We start from the raw sequence: 26,145 nt of genomic DNA on the forward strand, positions 1-26,145 counted from the left end.
TCCTCTTTGCAATGAACAGTAATTAGCCTCGATATTTGCCACACTAAATATCAACACGACATGAACACATTTCTTTTGTTAAGTACAGTATGATGCCCTCCTTTGATGCCGAAAATTGTGGTAGCATTATGAGTGATGGCGCCCTTTTGACCAGATTTGTACAATAACTCTGCACTCTCCCCAAGACTTTTATCAGTATTTGAATACATTTTTTTTTTTCGTTTTATCTAACAGCAATAATAGGTCATAGACACCTTGCCACTGTAGAAATGATGGTGTAGCAATTATCAAAAGTCTTCATCACGGTTATGAATACAACAAGAGGATTAGCCATTCATGCAATACAGACTTAAGTAAATCTATCCATGATAGTTGAATTATTAACAACATTATTTACTCCCAACCTATACAGCAGTTTAACTGTAATTTTGCAGGCATGTTGGTCGATTTTTTTTCCTTGAAAAAAAAGAAGAAAAACTAGCTCGAACAAAAAATAGTATGCTAATATTCTCTTTGTATTGAGAAAATGCATCATCTTTGAGCAGACCCAGCTGAAGTGTTACCAGTGTACATGTATAATTTATATCACGGCACAAAAGTGCTTGACTTGTACATAAACACTGTCGGCTATCTAACCAGCACAGCACTTCATGATGAAATTATGGTTTATGAAAGGAAGAGGCAATCTTGGGAAATTGGCTACATTTGATCGACCCTTTGCCCTGCCAGAAAGTCGGACATCTATCTGGCAGGGTATCGATACTAAGGTGTCATGGATATGTTGAAGGGGTAGGTGGTGAACGTTTGATCAGGGGCGGCACGTTGAATTTCTGCCATTGTAAAAACTGCATAAGGGAGAGACACAGACAGACAGACAGACAGACAGACAGGTGGAAGGGACGGAAAAGATAGAGCTAGGGAGATATGGGAGAGAGGATGGCAGACTGAGGGACAGAGAGTTAGACAGACAAAGAGACAGATCTGGAAAAGAAGTCACCGTCACAGGTGACCTCGAGTATTCTCTGTAAAATGGCCAGTGATACAGCACAAATAGGATTGAGTTAAATTCTCATTCCAGTGTATGTTGTAGATGTATGTACTCGTCGGCACTGGAACGAGTTGAGTCGGAGAGACTGGTCAGTATTACACACACGAAAGTGGCACACCAGTCTGGGCAGCTGTACATATGAACTCACTACGTCACTGTGTAGAGGCTCACTTGATCGTACTATACTCTGTGGGTACATTGGAGGTCATTTCTTCCAGCTGTGTGTCACCTTTCATTCATGCATACATGTAGAAGATGTTGAGAGTGGTGACATATCTTATGGTGGAAGAGACATAATATAGTGCAGCTATTGTGTACAGGTGCATGTAGGGATAGAAAGAAGAGATCATGTACCATTCTTTCCTCCCAACACACACTCCAGTGGATGAGTTTCCCTAGAGCTGTATATATATACAAAGGCACAAGAGTGGTATGGCGCCCTCGCTTGATGTTTTAGAGAAAGAGGACTTTGGATAATAGTCTAAAGAACCTGGTTTGGTACATAGTAATATGTCTTGTTTGGTAGACTGTAAATGAATGTGTGTTGTAGAGCGAGTAAGGCATAGATGTTAGCCGTTTAAGTGGCAACTTGAGCTTCTTCTTGAATGGTATCCACCTTTCATTGAAGACTGGGAGTCAAGAGATCCTTTCTGTTGTTCAGTTGATGTCAAGAAAGTGATGACAAATTCCCCCAAAATATGTTTGTCCACTGCATTTCTTTGTCTTCCAGAAGAGTGTTGAAATGTGCCGAAGCTTTTGTGGATTGAGCTGCGTTGCCTGGCAAAGCCATTTTTGTCCCATGTTGTGCTTTTTTTCTCTCTGTCTTCGAAAAGACAAACTCTGTAGTGTATGCCATTCCACAAACCTCAGAATAGACGAATGTACTTAAAGAAGATGTGCTTAATCTTTTTTACTGCTACCTAGCACCTAGAGCAATTATAGTTTTTTATTGAGTAGTACAGTGTAATAGGATAATAATGAGTGTTATTTTTGTCTCCTGTTTTCTTTGCATGACAATGACAGCTTCCAATACTTTATCTCTGAATTCTAGTCGTTGTTAACCCGTTGAGGACGGACTGATTTTGCCATAACACACATTTCCCATAGACACCTGCCTGAGTATACTCAGGACTCATCTTCAACGGGTTAATGTCATTGAGTATCCTATTATGGAAGGAAATGTACATGTGAACACAATGACTTGGGTGCCAGCATGCCTTGAACATCACCCTAAGGTTAAAACCTTGTGATTGATGTGTGTCTCTGAGACAGTTGTCGTCAGCTGTCACGGATGACTGCTGATTACAGAGTTAATATGTGTTGCTGCTCTGAAGTCCATAACCCATTCCTCACTGGAAGCTGATGGGCCTGAGCAAAGTGAATGGAGATTTCAGAACTTGAGAGGATATGGGTTAAACCTGTTCAACAGGGAGCCATGAGCCATGGGTTTATGCAGCATTTAACTCACAATGGGAAGAGATGAATGTTGAGGTGCTGAAGTTAATTATGTACTCCCAAAATGTAGTTGTATCATCTGAATTAGGGCCTGTTGTTGATTGAAGAGCTTTTGTCCTTGATTGAGTATTCTTCATATTTGTCACATTGATGCCATGTTCTTCCAGTTATTCCCCTATCAAATTTTGAGTATGAATTGACCATCAACTCACATCGTTTGAAGTATCCAGTTCTTTCAATATCATCTTTAATGTTCATGTCTGTGTAATCATTTCAAACATACTGCATTACTTGTGTAAAATTTAGTTTTCACACCTATCCTTTCAAACTTGAAGAATTTTCTGTAGGATCTATGCATAATTGTTTGTAAATGCCTTCTTTGTTAAGAGTTGATAAATGTTGAAACAGTTTAGCAAGAATATTACTTCTTTTTAAATGTGGATATCTTTTGTGTAATGTAGCAACAGAAATATGCATTTCATTTTAAGTTACCGAAGAAAAAGGATGAATAATTGCAATTGAATAAATATGTCTATGTGACTGTGGTCAACATAAAATATTATAAAGATCTCAAAACTCACTTTAACTCAGGTTGTAAGTCATTAGGAGATGCAGAAATCGGGTGTACACCTTTTTCATGGTTCTCACAGTTTGTTATGCACAAAATGGACTTTTTACTCTTCTCCGCTCTTTAGTTTTTCTCATGTTGTCCTTTAGATTTGTCTTTTCATGACAGTAGTTTGCTAAGTTCATGAACAGCTCTCTCTGTAATACGAGTGTGCTGACATTTCTTTATGGATTATGATACTTGAACATAAAAGTGACTTCGATCTGACATGTCTGGCAGCTGAAGGCAGTGAAGCTTAATTAAACTTTGTAAACGTCATCGTGCTGAAATAAATACAACAAATCAAAATCCCAGGTGCACCATGCATGAGTTGTCATCAACTCAATTTAGTATTGACATCTACTCAAATCGACATCTCTGAAATAGTGTTTGAGAGGCTGCTAGATGTTTAGATAGCATGAACAATGTGATGTTTTATCACAGTGTATCATTAAACAACTCTGTGTCACTATGTCAGTTTTGTAACTGTGTTTAGATTCTAACTTTCAAAGAATTTGTCATGCTGTGGGTGATTTGAAACTTGGTAAGGAGCCGATGCTAAAGTGAACTATGTTTAGAGTAAGAATTTATTGGTTACCAATTGAGACTGTCCAAAATTTGATCCATTTAAAAAAAAAAATAATAATAATAATGTGTGCACTTACATAACATAGCTGAAATAATTGTTGTATCAATAACATTACTGTGCCCTTTACTTGCCTAAATTAATGAAGGGTTTTTTGTTCTTCTTGTCCTAAGGAATGCTTGCTATTTCAAGAGTATGTTTCGTCCATGATATGTCTTTGGAAAAGTCAACAGCATTGATAAACCAGGTTTGTCTTGTTATTGTTGTAAAATCAGCTCAGTAGCACAAAGGTATGAATAATCTGCAGTCGCAGTTTTGTTTTGTTTGTTTTTGTTTTTGTTTTTTTTGCTGAAGTATTGTAGCATTGTGTTCATACGTACAGATTCTGTAGATCTAACATGAAAACAAAAAATAGAGAAATCATGTTTGAGGAACCTACATTAATTCCTAACCTCATGCTTACTCTTATCTTGTGACTAGAAATAATGAAAGAAGGTATTAGTTTATGATCGTGCCTATGCAATTGTAGACACCTGCTATGTACAATATTATGTCTGTGTATACTATTTTAGGCCACACGTTGATCTGTAGCAAACACAAGGTGATAGGAAATAATTATGTATGTGACTTTTCACACGATTTTGAGAGCTTTAGAATTAATTTACTCACTTACATTTTTCCTCTTTCTTTGTCTTTTGATATAATTCCAGCAATTCATTTTGCCCCACCCAAGACAACCTATCTTTAAACATGCAATGCATTTATCATGTTGACATTCACTTCTGTTAATCTGTTTGTGTGATTGTTTGTTATTGTGTTTATGGTACAGCTGACATCATCTGAGATGCTAAAATGTTAATATTATTTTGATCCTGTTTGAATATTCTGTGTAAAGTCCTTCACTTTTTTTGTGCTACAAAGTAAAAACATAATGAACCAGAGGTTCTTGCCAAGTAGAAGAGTGTATGTAGGTGCATCGTGTAGAGTTGTACAACATAGTGGTACAGTGTTTAGAGTATGTCATATTCCATGTTCAATTGCAACCACTGTGTTTGTATTGTGCAAGGTTGCATCTTTTAAAGTTTTTGAATTCTGAAGAAAATTGGGGGTTGTTCTATTCTTGGTAACAATCCTTCCCCCATTGTGGTAGCAGATTTTTTGACAATCCTCATCAACAAGAAAATTTGACCCGAGATAAAAAAAAAATAAAAAAAAAAAAAAGAGAGAGAGAGAAAAGAAATATCTCATTATTTGATAGGGATATGAATAGTCCATAATCATTTCATGTATGTTATTTCTTGTGCTGTTTTCTTTTTTTTTCTTTCTTTTTTTAAGGTTTGACATGACATTTTGGGGGACTGCAAAGGAATATTATTAGTATTAGTCTGCTCTGACTTAAATCTTTAATCTTGTGGCCTTTACATTTTTGTTACAAGTGGTTGACTTCTTAAAACTAATCAATGATGATAAATGTTGATGTAAACCATGACCACGTGATCATATCAGAGACATTCTGGGCACTGGAGAAAAGAAGTACCTGTCAATAGTAATTTAGAATCGATCACACAATCATGTGTATTTCATGCTGTAATGATGATTTAGAAAATTAAAAAACCGCTATTAGATATGATTGATATGAAACAAACCAGGGAATTACTTATTAACCCTTGTGCACAACATTTGCTGCAAAACCATGATGCAGTTTCATGACTGGAGTTATTCGTACTGTATCTGGCTGAAAAGTTGACTTTCTATAATTCATGGAGCGAAGGCGCGGTTTTTCGATGTTCAACATTCGCTCACCTTGCACGATTAGGGATACTTACGCCAAAGATATACTTCCACTAAGCGTTGTTCCAAAACGTTTTCTAGGAAACTCTTTACTGTGGTATAAGCGCTTCAAAATATAGAATGTCGCCATGACAACACACCGCATGTTATCCCTTCTTTTTTTCTTTAATCGTCAGTGCGTGGTATGCAGTCTTGTTCACGCATTGCGTTTAATAAAAGCCAGTCGGTACACAATGGAGGGGATATTATATGCGATAGAATCAAACGTACAATGTAATTAGCAAAGTAACCTGCAATAGACAATTATACGTCCAGTATGGGAATGACATTTTGATATCGTGTATATGCAAATTATTTTTTGGCGACATAATTGATCTTGACTTTTCAGGTATGTTCTTGTGCATGTGCTCTTCTGAACGTACAAATAAATTGAGATATGTACACTGTATAATAAGCACAGGCTATGATAACTACAGCAAATGTCCAAAGCATAAAATGTCTCCCGTCAGCTGCGTCTGGCGAATTAATGTGTAATCATGAAAATTAACACCGCCTATTCTTCTAATAGTTTCATTCTTAATTTCTACTGCCGAAATCTAATATATTTGTAGCTTTGTAATATTCTGTATTTCTTTCTCTCACACAAAGCTTTATCTTGCATTTCTCAATAGCTTTATGCCATGTGTATATTTTCGTTATCTATGGCAAATCGTTATCACAATACGACTCTTGTTAGATTTATGCAACAGGTGTAGACAGTGGTAGATTTTAATGATGTTATCTGCTCTGACTTGTTCTCTAGACCAAAATGCAATCATTCCTTGGACTATACGTATATTTAATATTTTGAAATAAATTTTCAAAATGAAATTTAATTGTTTGTGCTTTTGTGTTTTCTATTTATAGAAGGCATATCTGTGTCATAATGCGCTTGTTAATTCATATTCATATTCGTGTCCGAAGTTTTTCTCTCTCTTTCTCTATTTTTCCCCTCTCTCCCTATCGATCTCTCTGGCTAGATTCAGAAAGCTGAAAGCTATGTCTGTGTTCGTGTGTATGTTTGTGTATTAAACGTTTGGACAGCCACGAGACTGTGGGAATGAAGTGCATGACAAAATGCATTACATCACAAGTTATTGTGATGATTACCATTTTGTGTTGGTTTTTATGCCTCCGCCACGAAGTGGTGCCGGAGGCATTATGTTTTCGGGTTGTCCGTCCATCCGTCCGTCCTTCCGTCCGTCCTTCCGTCCTTGCGTCCGTCCGTAATGAATTTTGTGGACAGCGTAACTAAAAAAAAAAAAAAAAACCTTTTGAGGTATCCTAATGACACTTGGCATTAGGGGGTGAAGCAGTGCCTCTCAACTTATGGGTGCACATGCTCAAGGTCAAAGGTCAAAAGGTCGTGGTCAAATACATAAAATTTCACTATTTCCACCATACGTATCTATGCAATGCCTGAGGATAAGAATTCGTGAAACTTAGTGTATACATATATTACCCAATTTAGATTCTGTGGTGAAAGTTAGGGGTCATGAGGTCAAAGGTCAAAAGGTCAAGTAAAAATATTAGAACTTCACTTTTTTCTCCGTACCTTGGAAATTGTTCAAGGTATCTTCATGGAACATAGTATATATACATTGTACTGACTGGCAGTGATTATCTAGAGAATGTAGGGTTCATGGGGTCAAAGGTCAGGGGTCAAAGGTCAAGAGCAACACTTCAAAATTTTACTATTTCCCTCATGTTTATGCAATGCCAGCAGGATTACTTTTTTTACACTTGGTGTATGCGTGTATAACCTAATAGAGATTCTCTGGAAAGTTTTTTTTTTTTCTTTTATCTTGCCTCAAAGGTCAAAAGGTCAAAGATCAAGTGAAAGTGCTCAACTAACTTTTTCCTCCATATCTCGGAAGTGGCTCAAGTTATTTTGAAACCTACTACATATTTATGCATGTTCTGCCTGACAGTGATTATCTTATGAATTTTAGGGTCAAAGGCCAGATGAAAATGGAAAAGTGAAAGTGCTCAACTAACTTTTTCCTCCATATCTCGGAAGTGGCTCAAGTTATCTTGAAACCTACTACATATTTATGCGTGTTCTGCCTGACAGTGATTATCTTATGAATTTTAGGGTCAAAGGCCAGATGAAAATGGTACCCGTAACAATTTACTATTCAATACAGAAATTGCACTTTTTCTCCATACCTTGAAAATTACTGGATGCATAAACGTATGAATGGGTCAAAGTCAAGTCAAAGTCCTTAAATCCCCAAATACAAGCTCTCCTATAGGTCAAGGAAGTTGAACATTCAACATATTTGTGACAAACTTGTCATTTTAATATTTTGCCAATTTTGTTAAAATGTACTCACACATTGTCCACATGTACTATCTAGACCTATTAGGAGAATCATGCATTATGGCGGAGGCATACCAGTCGCCATAGCGACATTTCTAGTTTTGTTTTTGTTTTTGTTTTTGTTTTTTTCCGTGGAAACGAATGCGCACGCAGAAACCAGCAATCGGGAATACATGTAATAGCAAAACACAATGACAATACTGAAGCAATACAAAATGCAATCGGCTCATTACGAGAACACGTTACAATACTTTCAACATTGAGCGTTTAATTCCACTAAACAGTTGCAACATATCAAACTTGGAAAAGGAAGCAGGAATAAACAAGTGATAAAGGTTGGGAGATTCACTAACTGCAGTTGCGTTTGATGTTAAATTATGATAAGACAGTTCATTCGATTAGACGAAAACAATCGATTCCTGGAAAGCATTATCCGAGGGAATGATTAATGGATATTGATAATACTATGACGTCACACTGCTGCCTAGCTAAAACGAGTCTAATATCACGCGTTCGTAAATACAGTCCGACCTCGATTATCCGGTCATAACTTCCTATATTCTCTTATCCGGGCTTCGCTAGCATCTGGACGTGCTAACTCGCACATGTGAAGAGGGAAAAAAATGGTTTCAAACTTAGTAAAAAAAAAAAAAAGCTCCTTATACAAAACCCGTTCGATTTGCCTATTATATATATATATATATATATATATATTTTTTTTTTTTTTAACAACGTGCTATGAATTGATACGATGTTTGAATTTCCGTAATAAGCGGAAGGCAGTTTCGAGTAGCCAGCAGAGATTACACACCGTTGCGGTGCACACACACACTGTTGTACGTACCTAATACAGTGTAGTTGCCACAGGGTCGACAGCGATAGCGTAGTCTCTATCTCTCATGTATGTACATGAATAACATTGCTTTCCCATATTCGCAAAATTGCTTATCCGGACGGGCGCCTGTCCCTACATGGCCGGATAACAAAAGTCGGACAGGGAATGCATTCATACATTTTATCTAATGCTTAAGGACAGTATAAGCAGTGATCCATTCATGACAATGTTCAAAAATATGCTAACAATTACAAAGAAAAAACAGTATACAAAATAAACATTAGGCCTATACAAGATCACGGGTGCCACTATGTAATTACAGTATAAAGTGAAGAAGGTTCGACGCGGCAATCAAGGAGATACTTTTATGTAACATAAACCCCGGTCACACAGCGCTTTACGGCTTAATCACGGCCGAAACACGTCAAAAGCAAAACAACAACAAAAAAAATAAATAAATAAATAAAAAAATAAATAAAACACGTGGTCTCCCGTGAAGCAGACGATGTTGTTCGCGTTGATGTCGAGTTTAAAGGCCGTGTCACACCTTTCCGGGCGCGCCTTGCGTGCGACTTGCAAAGAACAATTTTTTACTACCCGGAGGTCCCCAGAATGAGTAGCCTACCTAGCACGCATCTCACCCGTAGTCACCCGGAGGTGTGCACGCAAATCTTTTTACCCGCAACCATGTTTAGGCCCTGTCACACCTTTCCGGGCAAGCTACGCAGGCTTGTTGCGTGTAGGGATTTTCCAGCATACCGGCAATTTCTGAGGACGAACAAGGATTCGGGCGATTCAGTGCATGTGTCTTACTTGCTGGACTCGTTCTAATTTATTCTACCTGCGGGTATACTGTGTGACCTTTGTACCAGTCGCGTGGGGGCTGACAACTCAGTGAAGGAATTCCTCTGATGGAATGGCAAAGTCCCACGGAATGTCATTATCTTGGTTGCATACGGGGACTGCGAAGTACCTGCGTGGGAGTTGCCTGGGAAGTGCTGCCGCTAAGGGCCTCCTAATGGCGTTCTGCGTGGACCTCTCCGGGCATCCCCGCGACTCACCCGGAGAAAGTTTTGGTCATGCTCAAAACTTGGCTGCGGTTAAATCGGACTTGCGTGAGCACCTCCGGGCAACTACAGGCGAGATACGCGCTAGACGGGGTACTGTCAGGTGCGGACCAATTGGGGAGAGCTCCGGGGAGTAAATTTGTTTCCCCGCAAGTCAAGCCGCAAAACTTCCCCAGATACTGTATGACAGGGCATGAATGAAAATTGCAAACATTCTTGTTCGCCCGCTGAAAATCTTCTACGTAACTGGAAACTACCTCCTCGTCACAAGCCCGAAAAGCTTGCCCGGAAAGGTGTGACACGGCCTTAAGACGAGCTACGGTCGATTTATAGACGTGGCAGGACGCGGGGAAAAGTCTGAACGGCGTTGGACGCGGTAAAAAGTTTTGAACTGCTCAAAATTTTATTCCGCGGGCAACCACGGGCGGCACACGTGCCACGTGTTAAAGGTGAAACACACGTGATAATCCGTGTTCCGGCAGTGATTAAAACTTGGGGAGACGCGGTAAAGACGCGAAAGTTTAGCGGTCTGTCACGGGCAGAGTACGGTCATCTGACGCGTGTTATGCATTGGTATCACGGGAAATAGCGTATGTTTAGCGGCTTATCGCTGACAAATGGATTTCCGCGTACACATACGAACGTGGCTGGACGTGGTTAGCCGTGCTTAGGCAATCCTTCAGCAGTGGAACAGCCACCGACGGCCATACCCCGTACAAAGCACGGTCAAACCAAAATTGACCAAAAAAATTACCACTTACAGTATGACCATGTCCACCAGATTTTCTTAACTTTTTGCACGTGATTTCGGCGTGGAGTGCTGTGTGACCGGGGCTGTACCTCTCATTGAGCAAACGCAACGCTAAAGGCCCCGTCACACTACAGCGAATGCCCAACGAATGCCAATAAATTTGAAAATTTGAAAATATGTTCACATCTGTTGGTAATACTAGAATAGTTCGTAACATCCTTGACATTCTTTGTATTCATTAGCTATTCGTAGGGATTCGCAGAGATACGCTGGAGCCGATTTTTTTTTTTTTAAACATGTCCAAAATCTCCAGTGTACTTATTGTATCTCTGCGAATCCCTACGAGTAGCTAATGAATTCAACGAACGTCAGACATGCAAACTGTCTTCACATTTTCGAATTCGTTGGGCTTTCGCTTGGCATTCGTTGGGCATTCGCTGTAGTGTGACGGGGCTCGTCTATGAAGGTCTTTGATTCTCTGCTGTGGACATATTATTGAGATGTCTAAGTTTTCGGGCAAAATGGAGAATCAGGGAGATTTGGAGTAGCTCTGCAAAACGCACGCTATCTAGTTATGTATTTCAGTTGCTGAGTTGCAATTAAGTCAGTGAGAACTATATTCAGTGTAAAACCGAAAGTGAGTGCAGATGTTGTAGGCAATCATGACACACGCGAGTCGTTATACTTCTGACTAAAGCAATATATTAATGCCGCTCAAATGTTAGAACCCACCATTTTTGTTAAAAAAAAAAAAAAAAACTAAGGCACTTCACTTGTTACTGATTGCTTCTATTGCATCATTATTCATTGGATATTATTGCAAAATACAAGGCACATCCAGCTTGTGTTTATACAATCACTATAGGTAGGTTGCACCAAATCTTTAAATGACCAGTATATAAGAATAAACTACACTACATTGCATGCATTTTCTATTTTTTATTAAAACATAATGAGGTTATCAGCATTATGTCGATGGTAATAGATTGTACTGATTATTATGGGGTTGGTAATTGCACTTGACTCGATCTATCGTATACTGCCATAATGAACATACCATGTTGCATAAGAGGTAATTCTCGATCATTCAATAAGAAAAAAAAGCTTGAGATCTACACTTTTTAGATACACATTAATGGCGATACAAGAAATATTATGGCTTTTACGACAACTCGACCTTTGATGTCGTTTTCTCCTTATAATACTTGGCCCGACTGGAATATATTCGGGAATCCAAAGAAACGACTGTATACAGCTGTATACTGATCTTCATTTAAAGTACACGCACGCACACACAGACAGAAACACACATACACACACACACACACACACACACACACATACATACACACACACACACAAAATCTCGACTGGAGGTACATGTATATAATATTGCCGTTGAGCGTAGGTTTGATGCATATTATTTTGCGCTGATGGGCAATTCTATTCCACTCCATGCCCAGGGGCGGATCCAGGGAGGACCGCAACCGGCGCACGCCCCCCCCCCCTTTATTTTTTGTTGAAACAAAAGAAATAAAAAGAAAAAAAATAGGGGGAGGGGTGCGTGCGCCCCCCCCCCCCCCCCTTTAATTTTGTAAACACGCCCCCTCATTACGGAATTCCTGGATCCGCCCCTGATGCCTGCGCTAGTCGTGGATTTCGCATGTGCCTCGTTCGGCAGCGAAAAAAATCGATTCTACTGGGTCAACCTCTTCTCTATCAGCCACCGAGTCTATAACCCTTTCGCGCCCACCATATCATTACGTCACTGACAAACAAACTACCGATGGTAGTCAAAGGGTTAACGGAGTGTGTAGGGTCGTAGCGCCCTCAACCCATCCTTGGCCTGCTGTGCCTTGGGATGCAGTGTGCCGTAGTAGACGTTGAACAAACCCTGGGCTCGCTTGAACTGGAAGAGCGATTTCTTGTATAGCTTTAGGTTAAAGAACAGCATCGCCAAGTTGAGTCTAAGTCAAGAAAGAGAAAAGTTATTATTAAAAGTATCGGTCCGGTACTGTATTTTGTTTCATATCAAACTGCGCATGTTTTCTTATAACTCAGCTAGCTGCTATCTAGGGCAAGAAGAACAAGGCTTTCAATGATGGTTTGCCCTCTCTTCTTTTATAGATTTTGTTTAGGTCATTCTCCAATGACAAATTTTTTTTCTCATTTATAAAAAAAAAAAATGGTGACGTAGAAAATAACAAATCATTTATTCTTCAAACTAAACTCTCTTGACTAATAAAAAATTTTATCTAAACTCAGTGTATATTATGATAGATATAAAATTATTGGTTTCGCATTGTGCATTTTACAGTTACCATTATTGATGCATCAACTTCCTGAAAAGATATTAGATAAAAACTGCCAAATAAAAGAAGACTATAGCACACGACATCGACATCGTTTACCTGACGGAAGCAACGTCGACATGATCTAGACCGTACGCGTCCACGAGAATAGCCAATGCCTGCTCGAAAAAAACCAATGTGCTCTCGTGGGACGAATCCAAGTCGCTTAGCGCCAGAGCGATGTTGTTCAAAGTGACCGCTGCACGTGGTTTGGATAGGCCGCCACCGCTCCGCTGGGCCTCTTGTAGGTCCAAAGCATGGTGTTGCAGTGCCCTGAGCGGGTAGCCTTGCCTTTGGTAAACCTCCCCGATCTAAAAGGGGGCAACAAAGCTTCACATTTTCGTAAATTGCAATAAAACAAGAAATCAATTCATTCCATCCAAAGATTCAGAATTCATTCATTTTAATAACTGAATCGTAAACAAGGTTTAAAACGTCTAGTCAAACAAAAATAAAGCATAAAATTAAATAAAACCTTTATAAATGTTATTCTCATTTTAAAAGTTCGCAATATAATGCTTCAAAAAAAAAATGCAAGCAACAGTACTATTGCCTCAGAGCTAAATTAGCTTACAATTTTGTTCTGTAAGTTAAAAAGAAAAAATGTATATCTTTTAACAGGTAAAGGAAAAAAGTCACGAGAATAATATGGCAATTTATGAATCCATTTCGAGTCCACGTATTTCTTTCGATCATATCCTCACCAAGCCGTGAAGGGTAGCGTGCACATGATGTGATTCCGGCAAAATCTGTTTGGCGATCTCTAGCGCCCTCAAGAGAAAGCGATGCGCCTCTAGTCCTCGTGACGTCACGCCATACACCTGCCTGTCAGTGGACAATGAGTTTGAGATGATCATCAGGACAAAGGATGTTGCCAATTTGCGTACTCAATCGTCGTGGCTAGACCAGTGGTTTACCTAAAGAATGAGAATTCTTTGGTACCATTTACGATTTATAAGAATAGCCTACAAGGCTTAGAATATAGATGTGCAGCAATTGGCCCCCAAAAAAGAAAGAAAAGTTTGATTTGCAAGAGCAGCTTTAAAGAGTCTGAAAACTGAATGGTTACCGCTAGAATGTTACACACCCCGACGGTATGATAGCTGCTATCATAATCTTTTACCCTCTCTTGACACATTCATTACTTTCCTTAAACATAAATAGCTAATTTGTCTCGTTCAAAATACACCTTGAAATAATTTGTTTTCAAATGCAATTGGAGTTGTTACATCACTCACAGCATTAATCTACAAAGGCTGATAAAACATTTTCCTAAGTAAACTTGTTATCAAAATCAATGACCATTATTTTGAGCGACAACTGGTAAGTCGTTGCTCGTGAGATGTTAATCGACATAATGATGGCATGAAGTTATTATGATACAGTGTACTTTCAAACGAACACATATATGTATATAACGAAATTCCGTTTACAACGGACGGAATAAAATTCAGGCCCTTACAGTATCAGCTCTTTGTCTTTTATAGTTTATTCGTTCTGTTATACCGACAGTTCGATATAACGAATGGAAACTGCGGGTCCCGAGGACTTCGTTATAACCAGAGTCGACTGTAAAAATAGGCAGAAATTACCCCAGACCGGCCAGAGCTCGAATCATCTGCAGTCGCTGATCTGTTGAGGTTGGTTTTGACAGCCGGCAGAGGGCGTCCTCGAAGTAAGCAGCAGCCGCGCTGAAATCGTGCAGCTTCTGACATACCATGCCAAGATCTAGGATATTCTACAAGGGCGGGAAAACCAATGGTGACAGACGATACCACTCCATTATCGAACATTATAGAAGAGGAGCTTGTATGAAGATAATGGCACCGTTGAGCGTCATTTTGTGCTAGTCTCTAGGGGCAAATTGGATGTATCGCTCAATACAGTTTACAATTTGTATCTGCAGACCGATCAGTATAGAGAAGTTAAATAATTTCGGTGAGTTATGTGGAGAACTATTTTGTGCGTGAAGGGCAGATACCTTCACGCCTTCTTTAAATGTGCTTTTCAGCCTAAAGATTATGTTACAGGAATAGCTTCAATAAATCGAGTGCACTCGATACACCAAACTTTGTACACACTCATACACACACAGAAAAGAAAACGAAATTACCATTTAATCCCTGTATCGAACATGCAATTGAAAGCATGTACGGGAATACATAAAAAGGATTTCTGATGAGCAGATAACCTTGGTCGTAAGGTCTGACGTGAAATCCCCGTTGATACACGCCTTTTTCTTCATCCTTAATGAATTTTGTTAAAGAGGGTTTTGAGGATACCCAATCTACCTTTATGACGTCATGATGTCTGCTGCACATTTTTCTTTCGTACCGCACGTGATGGCACACGTGACAACTTTCGTCAGTCACGTGTTGTTCTTCCAGAATTTTGAGCCTTAGCTGATTCAATCGCCTGTGAAAGGATAGAGGACAACGCGTTCATTGGCTGGAATGGAAATTAAAGTTATTTCGGCATCAGCCGCAACCGCGGCTTCAAATCAGAGATGCCCAGTCTTTAGTGTACCGAGCTGGCTTTTGTATCAGAAAAAGTTACGACTATGGTGACTTAAACGCAGCAGTTTTTTGACAACAAAATTGCATTCGTTTACGAAATCGTGGAAGAAGTATCAGTGTCTATTTTTTTTTTTTAAGTCAAGTAAATCAACAGGTTTCACGCAGCAATAACGCAGATAGATTACGTGGTTTATGACAGTTTGGTTTCTACTTTCTGGCTTTTTACATTCTACTCAATTAAGTTTATGACGTGGGAATGCTGAACTTCCTTTACCATTGAGCATTATAATTAGACGCTTCTCAAATGGAGAGATACAAATTCTTGGTTGAAATCAAACAAATCTCTTTGTCTCATGAAATAGAACTGTAACGCTTCAAAAAGATCAACCATTCTTCTGGTAGAGATAAGCGGCTTCATACGAAGAAAATAGCGGCTTCAAAATGGAGAAAAGAAATCCATGACAATTGAAATGCATGGTAATACTTCAGCAGCTATGACGGAAAAATTGGACACGCGACATCTATAGGCATCATGAGTCAAATATGGGAGAAGTTCCTGGAGATAAGACTAATCACTTTTATATCTCACCTGGATATCTTCAAGAGCCCGAGTTCCATGAAGAAGTCTGTGAGACAGTCGAGAAATTCTGCTTTGTCAGTAGTCTCTATAAAGTCGCTGCAATGGTTGACAAATTCCAAGTAAGCTTGACCTGCCTGCTCAAAACCTCCTAGCTGTCAATTTTAATAAAAAACAAAAGGAAACAATAAAAAAAGATATGATTCTATCTCTTACCAACCAAGTCCCCGAGTAATGAGCATACCTTAATACCAAATCTGAAAAAAAAAAAAACAGATAAGTGTTTAAATTGTTTGCACCAAAGAAATGGCTTTATATTGTGTTGAAGTAATGATTATGCATTTCATCCATCCACTGTATAATTATGTTGCTTCGAGAAATCAATAAATTCTATCATTTGAAAAAAAAACAAAAAATCTGAGCCCTTGAAAACAAATAGTCGCAGTTTATTCACGTTGCAAGTCAGTTATCCACAAAGTTGTGATTTGAACAAGGTAGTCACTTGATCTGTTTACTGTTACACAGTAGGCTTCCAATAATACTGATTACGAATATACCTGGTACCGTACTATGAGATACCCTATCAGAAAGAGAAAATGTGCAGTCATCTTTTGTTTATATTTTGACTAGAAAATAACACAACCTGATTCGTAATTTAAAACAATTTCAGTTTCAGGAAAGGTAAGTAGAGATTTCATGGTTTTGTTTCTGCTACCAAGAAAAACTGAATTGAATAATTTTGGGGTATAATTATTGAGCAATCCTATTGTGTTTTGCTCCAAGAAATCCTAAACAAACTGGCCAAAACTTGACGGAAATCATCCAGAGAGAGGATTACGCAAAGAATTGCATGTGTACGTGTACTGAGTGAATGGCATTGTTACGATATCAATTCGTTTAAACCATTACGCATATCTTTTTTTGCTTACAATAATATATTTGTAATAACATTCACGTGGTTGTCATTTGTAAAAGAGGCCACGCCCTTACCATTCTCCAGGCCTGCACGAGCCGCGCCTTGCCGTCCAGTGTCTTCATGAGCAGCTGGAACGCCGCGGGATTCATGGCCACGCTTTTGAGACGATCCATTTCATTGGCTTCCATCAACAGATGAGGAAGCTCTTCAACCTGATATTAACAAGAACGTTACCATAAATGATAATTACGTATGAATGTACTCAATGATTACCATTAAGTCTTTCTGTCCGTCTGTCACTTTCGCTCTATTCAAACATAAGCTGATGAAATATACATTAAGAAATACAACCGTTGCAGTTATGAGTATAGTATAGTATGAAGATAAACACCATTTTCATTTTCTTATAGTAAGGTCATCATAAAGAAGAAAAAATGGCATTGCACTCGTTACATTTTAAAGAAAACTTCTAAATATGCTATAAAAGTTATCACATATATTTTAATTGTTTTCCTCGTGCAGCTGATGACATAACATAATCTCATAGTGAATATTAAAAAAAAAATCCTCATTATGAAACTTGCGGAAAATTATGCATTATTGAATAGAATATTTTGTAGGCCTACCACCAGGTCGCCATTTGGCCACAAACATTTAATATAAAATAGCAAATGTAAAGCGCCTATGACCTGGATAAAATCCCACATACAACGATGTAAATCACTCACGTAACGGTAATTGATGTCTTGCGTCTGGAAAAAGTCGGCCAATTTCAAGTAGGCCCTCTTCTTTTCGGCCATGCTGGAAAGATACTTCCGCTCCACGGCCTGACGCAGGTGGTCGTGGAAGAAGTTAAGGATGCCGTTCCGATTGACCAGGTTCTCTTCCAGCGAGAGGTAGAAGGGGGACCACACCCTCGACGGCACCTGCCGCATATTGAAATGAGGACAACTAGAATAGGGGAGCCACAGCCCCGCAATTCTGAACAACTCCACTGAGTTTGCTTCTTATCTTTTGCAAGAAATATACACACATCCAATATTGACTAACAGTAATCACACTAAATAAAGAATTATTTATACTTATATGCATTACAGGAATACTTTCAGTCATGGGGAATGGAGATGTAGCTTGTTCATGGTGGACTGTGGGATGAAGTTATTAAATTTTACTGAACGGTTGGAGGAGAACTCACAGCATGTTTTGTAGAGACGAATGACAGACGAGAAATGTAATGAAAGGCATCAATAGAAGACACATTCGGCACAGACAGATGGGATTTTCCCTTACGTTAGTGTGACTGATCTACCACTTTCGACTTTTTTTTCTGCTTTTCTACCACATCATGTAATTACTATAATTATGTGCTTGTATTACAACTATATTTCGCTCCTGAATATTTTGCATTGGCCTCACAGCATGGAAAGAAATATTAATGTGATATACCCTTTGTTTCAACGCTGTAAACCAACTACTCTGAATAAGATAGATTTTTTTTTTTTTCACAAAGAAAATTTATTCATATAAACATTCAGGTACAAAATAAAATAATGTCATATGCAGTACATAAAGAGAGATGATCGAAATTTGACAGGTAAATGCGAAACAGTTAAACAATATAAATACGATTCCAATTGATATTAGATACAAAACCTTTGGTTTTCTCAGACATATATTTGTCTATTTTCTGTGCTTGTTTTAAGAATTTACAAAATTGGCTAAAATGTAACGATTTCTTTTTATTTTTGACAGAAAATATGAAGTATTTTGCGTACAAATAAACCACGTTGTAACATTTTGGATTTTCTGTCGAACCAAGTATAAAGGAACTTTTAGTAATTTGAATTTTATTCTGTAACATAATTTCTTGTATTTGAGCGATAAATCTTTGGGTAACGTCACATTCCCAAAATAGATGTGCGATTGTTTCTGTGGAGCTCGAACAAAACGTACAGAGGTGTGTGTCAGATAGCCCCATTGCAAAAAGTAATTTGTTAACACCAATATTTCTATGTAAAATTTTGTACTGAAAATAACGAAGTCTTTGATTTAAAGTAGATGTAAAAGGAACATTATATATTTTAGTCCAGTCTAAGTTTTGATTAAAAATTTCTTCCCATTTCCTTTCTGATTTAGGTGGTTGAAATATCCTCTCACATAATATTCGATGTATATATCGACATATCTTAATTCTTTTAAACAAATTATATATTGCTTCTTCTTGTTGCGTCTTTATTTCATTATCATATACTGATTTCTCTTCAATATATTTTTTCCATTCTAAGGGGATTGCATGAATAACTGAAAAATATTCTAAAAAATTACAACAAACACCGTATTTATTGCGAAACTGTTCAAAATTTAAAAAAGATAAACCATCATCACTCAATAATTGTTTAATCTTTATTACACCCCTTTGAAACATCATTTTCTTAAATACAATCTCATTATTTATACGAATTAATGAATTAAACCATATTACTTGGTTTTTCACTTGTTCTACAGATAACTTGGGGGAAAAGGTATAATCACACCAAGCCCTAAGAATTTCACGTATAAAACTACTTTGTATCAAATTGATTTTGTTTTCTGTTCCGGCCATATTACAATACCAAATCATATTGTGCCCTAAGTTTTCTAAATAATATTCAAAGAAACATTTCCACTTTCCTCTATTTTGATCATTTAATAATCTTTTCACCCAAGTGATTTTAAGTCCTGAAATTACAGATGAAAAATGAAACATCTTTAAACCTCCCTGACAGTAATCTCCAATTATTGTGGTCCGACTGATTTTATCGGGTTTATCATCCCAGATAAAAGAAAATACTATTTGTTCTATTTCTTTTATAAATTGTGCTGGTGGAGAAGGTAATACCGAAAACAAAAAAATTAATTGAGAAAGAGCCAAAGATTTTAATATAACAATTTTCCCGATGGGTGTTAAATATCTTCTCGACCAAATTTTCAAAATTTCCAATAATTTTCTTTTCTTGGGTATATAATTCAACTCAAACATGTCATTTAAAGTTGTAGTGAATGTGATTCCGAGTAACTTAAATGGTCCACTAGAAAAACTAAAACCGGAGTTGTTTATATCTGGTGGATATGCTTTATAATAGCCAAGAGCCACAATCTCACTCTTATTACGGTTGATTGCTAAACCTGAAAAAATTCTAAATTGGTCCAATATTTGTAACAACCTAAAAAAAGAATTTGGATTTTTCAAAAAGAACGTAGTGTCGTCGGCATAAGCGCTGATAAGAATTTCACGGCCACAAACATTAATACCTTTTATGTTGAGATCATTTCTAACCCATATTGCAAGTATTTCACTACATAAAATATACAGTAACGGACTTAAAGGGCACCCTTGACGAACGCCACGTTGTAAATAAAAAAATTCAGAAGCGTGACCGTTGTTTACAACGCAAGACATTATATCAGTGTATAATATTTCAATCCATGTTATAAACTCTTGTCCAAAATTAAAAAAGTGCAATGTTTGAATAATAAAATTCCATTCTAATTTATCAAATGCCTTTTCAAAATCAGCCAAAAACATAAACCCAGGAATATTCGTCTTATTCGTATAATCAATCATTTCAAGTGTTAATCTAATATTTTCTCCAATATATCTCCCTGGAAGAAATCCGGTTTGGTCATGATTTATAATTTCTGGCAAAACTTTTTTAAGACGAAGAGCCAAACATTTCGCAATGATTTTATAATCTGTATTCAAAATTGATATTGGTCGCCAATTCTTCAAATGTAATAAATCTTTATCTTTTTTAGGAATGAGATTTATAACACCTCTCCTTTGATCAACTGTTAATTTCTTATGAGCAAAGGAATAATGAAAACTTTGAATTAAACAATGACCAAGGTCTTGAATAAAAAACTTATAAAATTCAGAAGGAAAACCATCAGTTCCAGGGGTCTTATTATTGGGCATAGTTTTAAGTGCTTCAATGCATTCTTGCAAAGAAATTGGGCCTTCACATTTTAATTGCAAATCATCTGATAATTTGGGGGTTAGATTATCTTGATTTAATATTGCAAATCCCTTTAAATGAACAATGGGAGGGCTTTCAGTGGCATATAAATTTTCAAAAAATACTTTTTCAGCGTTGAGTATATCTTTTATAGAATTCAAAATCACACCATCCTCAGTGGATAAAGTTGTTATAGTTTTTAAACGTTGATTTCTTTTTTCTAAGTTAATAAAATATTTTGAATTTCGTTCTCCATATTCGACCCAATTAGCCCTTGAACGTATAATATAACCTTCTGTTTTAAATTCATAAAAATGTTCCAACTCTTGTTTACATTCATCAATTTGTCTTTGAATATCAGAATCTAGATCGATTGAAATCTGTTCTTCTAAATTCTTGAGTCTATTTAATAAATATTTTTCATGATTACATCTTTGCCTAGATTTTTTAACAGAATACTCAATAGTAATTGATCTTAAATGACATTTAAGATACTCCCAAAACATATTTGGATTCATCTCTTGCAAATGGTTATTTTTTATCATCTGTATATTTTCTCGAATCAGAGAAGTGTATGTTTCATCTTGCAATAAAGACACATTAAACTTCCAAAATCCCCGACCCCTTGTTACATTATTCACTCTGATATTACAAATAACAGCAGAATGATCACTTTTATAGCCTGGTAATATATCACAACGTTTCACTTGAGAAACTAAATGGTGTGAAATCAAAAAATAATCTAATCGGCATTGCACATATTTTGACCGCCATGTATATCTAAATTTCAGAGGATTCTTGAATCTCCATACGTCAATCAAAGATAATTCTTGCATAACACTTTGTATGACATTAACCGCATGAAAATGGGTAACTGAACGCCCACCTTTCTTATCAATATTAACATCCAATACACAGTTAAAATCCCCTCCCCATATTATTGACTGACATTCGAAACGTTCCAAATACATAACAATATTATCAAAAAATCCCGGATCGTCTGAATTGGGCGCATAAATATTAATTAAAGTGATGATGGTATCTGATATAGATATATCCAATAAAACAAATCTACCGTCCTTATCATACAGTTCTTGTTTCACCACTACTTGCTCTAAATTGCGAAACAAAATACACGTACCCCTGCTATTCAAATTTCCATGTGAAAAAAGTATCCCAGACGATCCCCACTGATCTTTCCAATCTTGTTCAGTTTCTGGGGTGGAATGTGTTTCTTGTAAAAAATATATATTGGCATCTTGTTCTTTCAACCACATAAATAATTCGGCTCTTTTTTTCCTATCTGCTAAACCGCGAACGTTCAGGGAGCATAAATTAATGTCAAAACGACTCATCTTGGAAAATATAGATATCTAAGGGACGATAAACATCTGACACATTTCACTTTATTGGTGCGAGCTCCACAGAAAGAATTTAAAAATGGTAGTGAAACTGACAGCGTTGCGTAAAAAGCATTCAAACAAACATATATAATTTCGTTTGTATCATTTATCTTATCAATATCAACAGGTAGATGAAAACTGCATTTTGTGATTGTCATCATTCCGCGTACCTGAAGTGCCAAATATGAGAAACATGGAAAAAGAACTTCACCGATGTGGATTCCAACGGATAAATGAAACAAATTAACACTTTCATTTACTTCGACTAAGTGTATGAAAAGAGAAAAAGCCAGATTTATGGCATAGTGACGTGACAAAAGTAACAAAAACATAGCTATATACATACAAATGACTAATACACACATCGATAGCGAATTTACTGCGAGTAAAAACGGGCGATGGCGCTTTGAAATCCACATTAGCAATAAAAATCAAATTCTGATGATTCAATAATCTTGTCATTAGTACATTTCCTTAAAATGTATATCTATGTGCTATCTATAAATCACATCCTTTCTGCATGTATACCTGAACATTGTATATAATGATTATAAATGAATGTGTTTACATAATTCGTAAGCCAAGTGTGACAGAGACAGTAATGGGAATGACTTGCGAGAAAAGGAGGGGGGGGGAATTTTCTCCCTGAGAAAAATGCAAACACTAGAGCTGACAGATATCTTACACTGGCTGCTCTTTTATTTATATACCTGAACCACTTGCAATCCGTATATAAATAATTCTAACTACACATGTATACATGCTTCGTGGTTAAGTACAAAGACATGGGACGAAAATGGGGGGGGGGGGTAAAATTCTCCCGAGAGGAAATTATATTGACTCCGATAGGGAAAAAAAACCCCACAAAAAACAGAGTTCATGCATTTGAACTGATTGAGAATAAACTCAACTGAATTGAGAAAAAACTCAACTGATTGAGAAAAAACTCAACTGAATAAACTCAATTGAACTGAATAAGATAGATGGTCGATATACAAACCTGTAGGAAAGTCAGAAGCTCTTGTTCGCTCATCCCTCGGCTACAGCACCAGATAGCACAGGTGGTGTCTCGCACGAGGTGGGGCCTGCGAAAACACAAACCAACACGGATGGCTATGCATCGTTTTTGCTTTTGTTTTGTTTTGTTTTTTGCTTTCTTTTTTTTTTGCATGCACCGTATAGGCGAGGACGTAACAAGTCAAATGACTTTAACTTTGACTTTATGTCTTGTGTTGATGGCGTGTTTAACACATAACACTGGATGGGATGATGCCATAACATTAGCCTTTGAAAGGAAATATTATTTTTTTCAATAAAAGTGAAGGAGTCCATCGAGATAATGAGGATTTATCCAGTACTCAGCAGCAGGATGTCAGGTTACGCTTTGTCACCATGTTTTATCCACTGATCGCTTCAGACAGTAAGGAGAAATAGAGTACCTTGAGACTGTGGCTTGAGAAAGTCCACGTGAGTCAGGTGGACGAAAGCTTGCCCACAAAATCAATTGTAAAAAGTTGGTACATTTTAAGCCTAACTTCTATTCAAGGATCATCTTTTCCAACTGATGAAAATTGTCTGTATCATTGAAAATGATTTACTAAGTCTTTCGAGAAAAAGTGAACTCGGATGACAGACAAACGACCTTCATAGCCCCTCAAGACAGCTGGGTGCAGGCTCAACTTACCTCCCATTTTCGCCCGTCTCGAAGTCAGCTTCCAGGCGCTCCAGAACTTTCACGAAGAGTTCTCCCGGGTCGCTAGCTTCGAGATACCGCTTGATGGCGTCTGTCAACTTGAAGAAGTAGCCGTAGATGCGGACCTGTTTGGGGGGAAAAAACGGTATTCGTTCACATCAAAGGCCAGGAATTAGGCTTAAATCACATAAAGTAATATGGTATTCTGCAGGTTAATATTTCATAATCTCTATTCATCTCCTATAGGAATTCCTCCGGAAATTTCAAATCAAGTTCAAAATCAGATACAAAAAAATTGTCAGTTAAACTTTGAAAAACTGCTTCTCTTATCTGTTTTCTTTTTTTTTTTTCCATCTCAACATCCCTTCCTCCCCGTTCTTTTTTTCTTTTCTTTGTGCTCTATGATCAGTAAAATTATAATCTTATTTCAGCCGAAAATTTAGCAAAGAGCAGGCCCTCTTTTGTTCTCACCTCATCCAGAAGCGCGCGGAGGTAGAGCGCGTTGGACGTTTGCTGGGCGTTGACGATCATCGCGGTCTGTTCGGCGTTCAGTGCTTTCGCGTAGAGCTGCAGGTAGCACGTGATGATTTCACCTTTTTCGGAAGAGTTCAAAGGTTGCACCCGATAGACTGGCCAGCCAGCCGCTTTGACTGCCTCAAGCGCCTTCAAAGGAGGAAAAAATAATTAACGTCATACCTCGACTGTCATAGCAAATACTGAATTTGATATTTTTTTTCTTTTTTTGTTTTTTAACAGATAACCATTTATTGAAATATGTACACGTTTATGAAAAATAATCAGATATGAGGTTGACTGCCTGTAAAGACATACGTGCTCCTTTACCACAGCGGTGCTGCTTGGCAGGCTAGTATAGATGTATGTCTGTTTTGTTTTTGTTTTTGTTTTTTGGTTTTTTTTTTGGGGGGGGGGTTTGTTGTTTTTTTTTTGTTTTTGTTTTTTTTTAATGAGCCGAGTCATTTAGAGACGTCTTCAGAAGAAAAAAAAAAATCTTCAAGTTGATTCAAGTGTACGATTGCTGCATTAAACTTACCTTCCCTGGTAGAGTTGAGAGGAGCATGAAGACATTTTCAGGCAGCTCCCTGGGTAACCAGGTTAGGTCCTGCTCATCACCTACATCACACAACCAAAGATAATGGTAATCATAATGAAAATAGCAAAAGGACAAATTTTAAGAAGAAACACAAAAATGAAATGGATAATAGAAATAACAAACAACAATAACAATGATGACGACACTACTGATATTAATGATAATGATAATGGCAATGTTGTTGTTGTATGTGATTAGACAAAAGTAAGAGTGAAGGCCATCGCACACTAATACGACTTTCGGGCGCACGACTGACTGACATTGGATCCGAAATAAATCACAATAGCCTCAGAATAAACTCGCTTGCTTATTTCAGATCCAAAGTCGGTCGGTTGTGTGACACCGAAAGTCTTAATAGTATGCGGTGGCCTTGAGACGCGTTTGACAAATGAATGACATTACAGCTTCCTTTTCTCACCTGTGCCCCCAGCTCCTGAATCCAGCTGGTTGAGAGCATCCAGCACTAGGACCACCTTCCGCCCGAAGCTTCCCGCTACTGACAGCCACTTGGGGAGGTCCTGGATTAGCATCTTATCCACCGAGGGGATCGTCATATCAAGTCCGAAATACTCCTTCAGTTCCTCGTACAATCTGAGGAAATAATTATCATAGAGTGAAATAGTTTCATCGTCACTAGAACCTCATGTGTAGGCGGTCATGTGAGATAAACCGAGTTTAAAAACCATATTGATACATAAATCGTTTTACATAACATTATACCCTTTATGCTGAATCTAACAGCATTTTCATACACTTTATCTTATTGAATGAAAAACCTTTTTGTGCGTTTGATGGGTTTCATGACTTCAACCATGCGAAATACCACCAGTATTATTATCTGGATTGTATTCTTACCAAAAATTCAACAACAACTGGAAACCTCATCTACTTGCCTTATAGTATCATTCTTTGTTCATGCATCTATCACGTATCTTTCCAAACGTGATGGCAGATGTCATGACCTCAGAAAAAAAATGCAATTCAAAAGTTATCATATCTTTGATTATATGATTATATGAGGGAAACGCAACTGATGGGTTTGTTTTTAGTAAAAGAGTAATTTTCAGACTTCATCATTTTT

At 37.5% G+C, this 26,145-nt stretch overlaps 1 protein-coding gene across 1 annotated transcript in view; it reads right to left on the bottom strand.

The window, feature by feature from the left end:
* Window positions 1-12,303: 12,303 nt before the first annotated feature.
* Window positions 12,304-26,145, bottom strand: part of LOC140229776 (uncharacterized) — a 57,318-nt gene continuing 43,476 nt past the window's right edge. The window contains exons 18-30 of the mRNA XM_072310011.1: window positions 25,483-25,655; window positions 25,005-25,084; window positions 24,425-24,616; window positions 23,945-24,078; window positions 23,261-23,345; window positions 17,591-17,788; window positions 16,937-17,074; window positions 15,959-16,101; window positions 15,145-15,268; window positions 14,446-14,591; window positions 13,558-13,678; window positions 12,914-13,164; window positions 12,304-12,469 (exon numbers count right to left, since the gene is read on the bottom strand). Of these exons, the coding sequence (XP_072166112.1) occupies window positions 12,304-12,469; window positions 12,914-13,164; window positions 13,558-13,678; window positions 14,446-14,591; window positions 15,145-15,268; window positions 15,959-16,101; window positions 16,937-17,074; window positions 17,591-17,788; window positions 23,261-23,345; window positions 23,945-24,078; window positions 24,425-24,616; window positions 25,005-25,084; window positions 25,483-25,655 (1,951 nt within the window). The remainder of the gene's footprint in view (window positions 12,470-12,913; window positions 13,165-13,557; window positions 13,679-14,445; window positions 14,592-15,144; window positions 15,269-15,958; window positions 16,102-16,936; window positions 17,075-17,590; window positions 17,789-23,260; window positions 23,346-23,944; window positions 24,079-24,424; window positions 24,617-25,004; window positions 25,085-25,482; window positions 25,656-26,145) is intronic.

Source organism: Diadema setosum, chromosome 6 (genome assembly GCF_964275005.1).
Source record: "Diadema setosum chromosome 6, eeDiaSeto1, whole genome shotgun sequence".
Classification (NCBI taxonomy): domain Eukaryota; kingdom Metazoa; phylum Echinodermata; class Echinoidea; order Diadematoida; family Diadematidae; genus Diadema; species Diadema setosum.